We start from the raw sequence: 10,000 nt of genomic DNA on the forward strand, positions 1-10,000 counted from the left end.
CACCGAGGCCACGGCTCAGGTCAGTCATGGGTGAAAACTCAGATTAGACAGTTTTTCAGATTGAATTTTTCTTTCAGTCGGTGAGGACATTTTTTAACAAATATATATTTGCTTGGGCTTTTAATGATAGGAGAGTAGAGAGTGACAGGAAGTGAATGGGGGGTGGCGGGAATCGAACCCAGGTCGCCCGTGAACTGTGTAGTAGGTGCCCCAGCAAGATCCACAGCCGGGGCCAGGGTGAGGTCATTTAAAACTCTACAGAACACGCAAAGGACTGCGTATGTTGAATTATCACTACATGTATTTGCAAGTTGCAATTATGAGGCAATACCACTAGAGTGCAGTAAAGGTCAAGCTATTGCTGCTAATTGCACTAAGTGCTGCATGTCATACCCAGTGACCGGGCGTAAAGCACTGTATTGAAAACACAACATAGCTAGCAAGGGGCTGGACTTCCTGTGTGAAAATAAAAGGGTTTGACCAATGAGTGTGCAGAGAGTGATAATTATTGTTGCTTGATTGAAAACACACAGGCAGGCATCCAGAAACTTGAGCCATATGGATGAAGCTTCGACCTACTGCCACCATTCAAGCACACACACACACACACACACACACACACACACAGAGAGAGACACACACACACACACACACACACACACACACACACAGACAGACAGACAGACAGACAGACAGACAGACAGACAGACAGACAGACACACACACACACACACACACACACACACACACACACACACACACAGTCACTGTTGCTCCTCAAAGAACTGACCGCAGAAATGTTAGGCTTCTGAGCCCATGACATCACTGTTGGCACTTGACCTCTGGCACCAGAGTGACCTTTGACATCAGATGGCATCAATGCCGCACTGTGTCCTGCTCCTCTTTTTCACACATAGGGGTTTTATGGGGGACAGAGATCTACTCCCTAAGGGTGAAAAAAAGGGTGAATCTCAAAAGCTGACTTGAAACATCTTGAGAAACCTGCCTAGATGTGTTATGCTTCCGCTGCTTTTGTCTGCAGTAGGGTGAAAAGCATTTCAGGAAAGACCAAATATTTTATTACCACTTATTTTCTTCATAGAAGAGCATAATTGCAGGTGTGTTTATGTGTGTGGGTAATCCCGGCATCTTGAGAACTACTATTTGCTGTGTGATATCTGCCAAGTATCTTTGTGTATGTGTGTGTGTGTGTGTGTGTTTGCTTGTGTAGGTGTGTGTGTGTTTGTCGGTACGTGCAATCATTTGAATGATGGCAAAAGGCGCAAGGGGAAAAAGGAAAAAAGTGTGAGTCACAAACCAAGGGAGGATCTCATTGCTGAGTGATCCACATTCTCTCTCTTTCTCTCACTCACAAACACACACACACACACACACACACACACACACACACACACACACACACACACACACACACACACACACACACATACAGTCACATACACACACACACGTGCACAACACAAACACGCACACACACACACACACACACACACACACACACACACACACACACTGCTGAGTGATTCACACACATCTGGGAGGAATGTGAAGAGAGGGAGATGGATGGAGACAAGAAACCATCTGTGAAACATCTATATTATTATTATTATTATTATTATTATTGTGTGCTGGGTAATCATGTTAACACAGGGCGACACCTCTCTGAGTTGCCTCCTCTTCATCATGCACTCACTACAGCTGCTCCTCTCTTCCCTCTCATTCTTATTCTCTCATTCTTCACTTCTTTCTCTCTTCCCTCTCTCATTCTTATTCTCTCATTCTTCACTTGCTCCTCTCTTCCCTCTCTCATTCTTCACTTGTTCCTCTCTTCCCTCTCTTCCCTCTCTCATTCTTCACTTGTTCCTCTCTTCCCTCTCTCATTCTTATTCTCTCATTCTTCACTTGCTCCTCTCTGCCCTCTCTCTTCCTTATTCTCTCATTCTTCACTTGCTCCTCTCTTCCCTCTCTCATTCTTCCCTCATTCTTCACTTGCTCCTCTCTTCCCTCTCTCATTCTTCACTTGCTCCTCTCTTCCCTCTCTCATTCTTCCCTCATTCTTCACTTCTTTCTCTTTCCTCTCCTCTCTCATTCACTGATTCACTTCCTTCTCTCTTTCCTCTCTCATTCACTGATTCACTTCTTTCTCTTTCCTCTCCTCTCTCATTCACTGATTCCCTTCTTTCTCTTTCCTCTCCTCTCTCATTCACTGATTCACTTCTTTCTCAAGTCTTATTCACCTCTGCTTGACTTACTCACCTAAAACTGTGTCCTCACATGACACACAGTCTCTCTCTCTCTCTCACACACACACACACACACACACTTGACTGTAGGCACTTGACAGAAGCTGCTACCCTGTACGTATAAGGCCTCTCTGTTCTTATCAACGTGATGGTTGTCTTGTTTGTCTACTTGTGTGTGTCAGATTACTTGCTGAGTGTGTGATTTGAGATGAGTCTGTGTGATGGTTATAACTGTGTGTTTTAGATATTAACTTGCTGAGTGTGTGATTTGAGATGAGTCTGTGTGATGGTTATAACTGTGTGTTTTAGATATTAACTTGCTGAATGTGTGATTTGAGATGAGTCTGTGTGATGGTTATAACTGTGTGTTTTAGATATTAACTTGCTGAGTGTGTGATTTGAGATGAGTCTGTGTGATGTTTATAACTGTGTTTTAGATATTAACTTGCATGCCTGTGTCTTGGCTGTCTTTCACATCCAGTATATACGTGTGCAACTGTGTACACACGTATACTGTGAATAACTCTACGCATTTGTGTGCTTATGCATGTCTGTACGTGTGCGCGTGTGTGTTTGTGTGCGTGTGTGTGTGTGTGTGTGTGTGTGAGTACAGCGCCTGTTTGCAGTCACACAGGCATGACTCCGTACTGCCTGGGGTGTGTGTGTGTGTGTGTGTGTGTGTGTGTGTGTGTGTGTGTGTGTGTATGTGTTGGACTCCCAGCTCACTGGGTCAGTGAATGCAGATGATTGTCTGGTCCCCAGTCTCTTCATAACCCCCCTCTTTGTCAGAGTCAAGTGGCCTAAATATCACACACACACACACACACACACACACACACACACACACACACACACACACACACACACACACACACACACACACACACACACACACACACACACACACACACACACACACACACACACACACACACACACACACACACACACACACACACACACACACACACACACTCACACACACTCACACACACATTGCCCAACTCTGCCTTTGGTGGGCTCTGACCCCTGGCTTTTATTGTGGCACTGTGAACGCTGGAGAGAGAGAGAGGGAGTGTGTGTGTGTGTGTGTGTGTGTGTGTGTGTGTGTGTGCATGTGTGTTTGGCTCTCTCTAAGGCTCGACCGTGTGTGTGTGTGTGTGTGTGTGTGTGTGTGTGTGTGTCTGTGTGTCTGTGTGTGTGTGTGTGTGTGTGTGCGTGCACAAGTATGTGGCTCCAAGAGGTTGAACTGGAGAGTGTACGTACTGAGACCAGAGCACACATTCTTAAGTGACATCTTCCTCTTCACAACAAAGGATGTTTCTTTTAAGTCGCACACAACACAGTTATGCATGTTTGGCTTAATGTCACAAACACACACTTTACAGAACTCTAGAACTCTATCCAAACAACACACTTTACAGAGCTCTAGAACTCTCTATCCAAACAACACACTTTACAGAGCTCTAGAACTCTATCATAACAACTCTCTTTACAGAGCTCTAGTTCTAGCACTCTCTATCAAAACAACACACTTTACAGAGCTCTAGAACTCTATCATAACAACACACTTTACAGAACTCTAGAACTTTATGCACTATCAAAACAAATACACAATTTACAGAACTTGAGAACTCTATCAAAACAACACACTTTACAGAGCTCTAGAACTTTATGCACTATCAAAACAAATACACACTTTACAGAGCTCTAGAACTTTATGTACTATCAAAACTAATACACACTTTACAGAGCTCTAGAACTTTATGTACACTGGTGATTACATTGCCATCTATGGATTTGACACTCAAGATTTGCTATTGACACACATCAGATGGCCCAGAAGGCTTTGCTCCGTTAAAGATAATTGAGTTCTAAATGTTAGAGTCACTTGATGTGCGTCAGTTGCTGCCAGTGGGTGTTGACCTTTAGAACGAAATAGAATATATTAACTAGAAAAGCACTCTGAGAACGCAGACCACTTCCTGGATCCAGACGGTGATATGGATCACCCCCAAAATGTAATCGTTTCTTCCTTGGGACATTCACTGAAAATTTCGTCGAAATCCATCCAGAACTTTTTGAGTTATCTTGCGAACAAACTAACAAACAGACAGACAGACAGACAGACAGACAGACAGACAGACAGATAGACCGACCCAGATGAAAACAAAGGTAATAAAGAGTGTAAATGGTCAGAGGAGGTGGGCTCTCAGCCTTGGTAGGAGCAGGTGCTGCTGGGTGAGTTGTGTACAGTAGCCTGTGGAAGATGAGCAGTGACAGCATCTTCTCCTCCTATAGTCTGCCTCTTTCACACACTCCTCCGTTGTGTCCGGGCCTCATCCCTTCATCCCTGAGAGGCAGCAGGCTCCAGAGGAGCAGCTCAGGCCTGGCTGCAAGGGCAAAGGGCAAGGGTCAAAGGTCACTGTTGAGTCCTTTGGGCAAAGGTCAAGGATTGGGATGGGTGGGTAGTGACACAGGTAGATATTTGTGACAGGTGACACCAGATCATTATCTCTTACACTTCCCTTCCTTCATGAGTGTGTGTGTGTGTGTGTGTGTGTGTGTGTGTGTATTTGTGCGCGAGCGCGCGTGTGTGTGTTCATGTGTTTATGTCTGTGTGCATGTAAGTGTGTGTGTGTGTGAGCATGTGTTTATGTCTGTGTGTGTGTGTGTGTGTGTGTGTGTGTGTGTGTGGGTGAACATGGTGTGGTGTGTGATCGTGTGTGTGTGTTTACATAAACGGCCTCAAATGTGTGTGTTCCCTCTCCACCCCTGCTCCCGGCAGTAAGCAAATACAAACCCATAACTGGCAGAGAAAAGTGCCACTTTTTAAAATAACACACACACATGCCTAGACACATATCAGAAAATGAAAGTTTATGCTTTGTCTATTAGCGATTCTGTTGGATTTGTGTCATGTTGCTATGATGTTTGTTTGGGTAAAACACTGTGTAATGCTTCGTTACAAACTGTAAAAATAAACTAAATAAATAAAATAATAGACACACACGTGCTTTCATGCTTGACTTGTATCAGATGATAAAAGTCTTGAATCCAAAATGACAAGCTAAAGCAGATCTCTCCCCCCTTAGAGATATTTCTCATATAAGCAGATCTCTACTATAATCATATCTCTACCCCCTACCCACCACCACCCTGAAAGACTCTGTTTTTACTGGACGCCATTCTTCATGAAATAGTTGCCAGTCACCCGAGATGCCAACGGCCATAATACCCCCCTATACTCTGCTGAGCTGGCCTGGGGCATTAAGGGACCGAGGATGGTCAGATGCCCCCTCCCCCCGTCACTCCTATCCAGCCCCCAGACCCCCATACAGCAGAGCAGCAGTGTGGTGGGAATGTCCACATATGTCCAGTATTGACCAGGCAGAGCCCTGATGACCACTGCTCGTCTAAGCCCCCACACTCTGCCCAGACAACTCAGGCAGCATCAGAGGGGTGAGGGGTGGGGGTGGTGTGTGTGTGAGTGTGTGTGAGAGTGTGTGTATGTGTGTGTGTGTGTGTGTGTGTGTGTGTGTGTGTGTGTGTGTGTGTGTGTGTGTGTGTGTGTGTGTGTGTGTCTGTGTGTGTGTGTGTGTGTGTGTGTGTGTGACTGACTGTGTGTGTGTGTGTGTGTGTGTGTGTGTGTGTGTGTGTGTGTGTGTGTGTGTGTGTGTGTCTATGCTGTGTGTGTGTGTGTGTGTGTGTGTGTGTGTGTGTGTGTATGTGGGGGGGGGGGGGGGGGGTAAGGGGGCATGGTCAAATCATCAATATGGGATTGAAAACCAATACAGTAATCCTGCAGGGGGTGTCTAGAGCACAGACACTGATCTGGATTAGGGGGAGGAACAGGCGGGGGGGAATCTACGTGTGTGTGTGTGTGTGTGTGTGTATGTGTGTGTGTCGGGGAAAGGACATGGGAAAGACATAAGAGAGGCAACACTGCTTAAGGGGGTAGCATGCCAGTGTGTGTGTGTGTGTGTGTGTTGTGTGTGTGAAAGAGAGTGAGAGAGAGAGAGCAAGAGAGAGATAAAGAGAGAGAAAAGAGAGAGAGAGAGGATGACTGGAAGGAAAAGAGAGAGAGATGGTGTTGATGCCATTTATGGGATGGCTGACTGCTCTCCCTCAGTGGGTCTGGGAGATCGATGCAGGATGAGGCTGAAGCATTTATACAAGAGCACAGACGAAAACACGAGAGCCACCATTTTAAAACATATCCTGTTGCATCCTCCTTCACACACACACACACACACACACACACACACACCACACACACACACACACACCACACACACACACACACAACACAACACTGACTTATTGTAATTGATGAACGTTGTTGTTGGCTTCTCCCTGAAAACTGCATAAAGAGGATAGGCCTTTGAATGCAAATATCGGTTTACTTCGACTGAATGCAAATATCGGTTTACTGTGTGTATCAGATCACTGAATGAAAATATAAAAGAGCCGCAAACATCAGGGTAGAGATAACTAGTGCCACCGAAACACTGCTTTAGATGGGTCGTTACGGGTGGACTTATGTTACAGATGAATTTGGGGAATGGACAGTCCCTCTCTCTCCTTTGCCTGTTGTGGCATATTCGGACACTGGAGCGGCTGAGGTACAGTCTAGAAGGGTGATGCACGGCTGCCCTCTTGTGGCCGACTGGGTAAATGCAGTACAACTGGAGCGGAGTTTACAAGTTGGCCTACAGCAGTTGCGGTCGCACCGCCAGAATCTGCTCTCTAGACGGGATAATTAGCGGAGCAGTGAAGCCTCGTCTCAGATTCACTTCAGCTTCATGTCGATGCCCCGCAGCAGAAACCAACGTGTTTCTCATTACACGGAGTAACAATTATGTGTCACTTCAAAGGGTGATGCGTTTCGCAGGGCATCTGTCCCCCCAGTGATTTAACGCCCAGCCGTGCCATTGCTATCTTCTTTTTGTCTCCTTGTATTTAATGGCGGTGGTGTGGCACAACACGACTCGCAAAACTCAATGTTGTTGTGTTATTGCTGTTGCATGAGAGTTGATGTCCTATCCCACGCTGAACTGAAAAAAACAAACTTGGATTGGTAAACGCAAAACAATACAAGAAGCGGATCTGAATAAATTGAGTTTGGTGTCCTGGCGTGCGGGAAAATCCAATAATGTTGGGGTGCTAGAGCCAAGTTGGTTAGTAATGCGCGCAGGTTGCTGAATGGGTCAGGGGCGTGGGTGGGGGCGGGGGGGGTTGGCCGGTCGCTCGCTCGCTCGCAGCCCGTCAGTTCTGCGGATCTGTCATGTGAGACGCGTCTTGTTGCAGGAGAGGAGACACAAACGCACTACGCCTTCTCGCTATACGCGCTCCGGACTACCGGGTGTAGCTCACAACTCACGCTCAAGTGGACTACACACAACGCAAAGCGAAGCAGGCTTTTTTTTTTACGCAGGGGGGCTAGAGGAGAGAAACACGGCGACAACTCCGATCATCTTTTTCAACAGTTTTTGGAACCTAACGCGACAGAGGAGTACAGGACGCATGAGGATATTTGATCGTTTAACGTAGTCTACATGAGACGACCGTCTGGGGTGATGGTTATTTTACACGACTCACGCTTTAACAAATAGTCAAATACTAAAGCAAACTTTGTCGCATTTAAAAGTACACTATAGCAAGCCAGATTTCGTAGCGAACAGAAAATAACCCAGAGCGCAAGACTCAAGATGATTGCTCTGATCTTCACAGTATTATTTGGAACGGTGAGTACCGCGTATATGCATGTTTATGTATATCTTTCCCCGGTTGCCCCAGTACACGTGTTTGAGAAGGCTTTCTACATACTCACAGACGAGTGTAGTTGAAGTGTGGGAAGTGATTTGGAGAAGGTGTGACTCGCATCTCAACTCAACACTGTCTAAGCAAGTATCGAGTTGCACTTTCCCCGTGGCGTACCACCTTACCAGCCTTCGTCACATCCACAATAAATGATAATAGTGTGAGTTGAGTTGAGTTGAGTTGACTGTCACGCTGGCTAAGGCCACGGGTCCACTTCCTTACATATAGTGCATCATTAATTCAATAATGCGGCATGAGGGGGTTTTGTTTCTCTTGATTTGATTTGGATTGCTTTTGAGGGCTTGGTTTGGTGCAATTTGTCGCCGTAACCGCATCATGTCGTGCGCAGGAGGAGATGGCTATCGCGTGCACATCCGCTGCCCCTGGCGCATCGTTCCCGTAGCTGCTGACTCCCCGCGCGCAGCTACACCCATCTCCACTTCGCCCCGAGCTGCTTGACAATAACAACGTCAGGACGGGACACTCTCCGCCACCCAGCTCACCGCCGGTCTCTCTTACCGTAGCTTGTCCCAAAGTGTCTGGTCTTACTCATAATTTGTGAAAGGTGCGCTGTATTCTCCCTATACGTCACTTATCGGTTATGGTAACTTCTGAGAACTGGAAGCGAACATTGCCATTGGACAATATGCGTGCTCAACGAATCGATTGCTGTGTAAGCGCTCCATGCAATATTAATACGGCATGAATCCAGCTCCCTCTCTGTCTCCATATCCCTCTCTCTTTCTCTCCTCTCCTCTTTTGTGAAGATTGATCCCTCGGCAGTGAAATATATATTTCTTGTAGCTTATGAAGACATCGGTGCTCTCATATTCAAATATATTATTTTCTCTTCTCTGCACGTCACTTTTAAATCTGTTGTTCTTAACAACACATTCTTCCCCAACAGTTGGAAAGTTGGCTGTTGGCTTCTGTCATAGAGAAAGTAACAGTCACAGGATGGAAAGGTTTACTATTTAATTGCAATGCCCCTAAACAAAAAATGCAGCTTGGCTGCCTTTCAGCCACACTCACTCTGATGTTATTACCAAATCTCAGCCTGTGACCCAACAGAAGTGAAATGGCATGCAGCAGCCCAGACTTGGCCTGTGGATGTCAGACACATAAGATAAAATGGTCCTGGTTGACCACCAGAGGCACAGATAGAGGAACGCAAGATATGTGGTCAAATGACTAGTGCCACAGTAGTGACCAGTAGTTGGTCAGTGGAATACATGCTCGAGGTTGTTTTGAGCCCGAACATTGTCTTCCAGTCAGCACTGCCACAGTGGACTTAAAGGCACTTAATCCTAACCCTAACCGTAATCTTGACCCGTGTTTAACCTGCCAGCGCTTTCCAGGCAGTGTTACCTTGAAGACAATGTTGAGGGCTTAAAACACCAAGAAACCGAATGCTCAATCCATGCCCATAGTGTTGCATAGTGTAAGTGTAACGGCTAAAGGTGTGTGTAGTGGGGACCCAATGCTCAATCCATGCCCATAGTGTTGAATAGTGAACAGTAAGTGTATAGGCTAAAGGTGTGTGTAGTGGGGACCGAATGCTCAATCCGCGCCCATAGTGTTGCATATAGTGTAAGTGTAACGGCTAAAGGTGTGTGTATGGGGACCGTGTAACGGCTAAAGGTGTGTGCAGTGGGGACCGTGTAACGGCTAAAGGTGTGGGTAGTGGGGACCGTGTAATGGCTAAAGGTGTGTGTAGTGGGGACCGTGTAACGGCTAAAGGTGTGTGTAGTGGGGACCGTGTAACGGCTAAAGGTGTGTGTAGTGGGGACTGTGTGAGAGGAGCTTGGTATTGTCAGCGCTGACGAGCTCTCAGTATTTACCCAACACAGGCTGACACGACTGGGTTAAGAGACCCACTGCCCTGAGTGGAGGAACCACTTCAAACAAGGGCA

At 46.4% G+C, this 10,000-nt stretch overlaps 1 protein-coding gene across 1 annotated transcript in view; it reads left to right on the forward strand.

Moving 5' to 3' along the window:
• Positions 1–7,965: 7,965 nt before the first annotated feature.
• Positions 7,966–10,000, forward strand: part of ngfrb (nerve growth factor receptor b) — a 44,741-nt gene continuing 42,706 nt past the window's right edge. Inside the window, exon 1 of the mRNA XM_062531186.1 lies at positions 7,966–8,011. Within this exon, the coding sequence (XP_062387170.1) occupies positions 7,976–8,011 (36 nt within the window). The 5' untranslated portion in view covers positions 7,966–7,975. The remainder of the gene's footprint in view (positions 8,012–10,000) is intronic.

This window comes from Sardina pilchardus, chromosome 3, assembly GCF_963854185.1.
Source record: "Sardina pilchardus chromosome 3, fSarPil1.1, whole genome shotgun sequence".
Lineage (NCBI taxonomy): Eukaryota > Metazoa > Chordata > Actinopteri > Clupeiformes > Clupeidae > Sardina > Sardina pilchardus.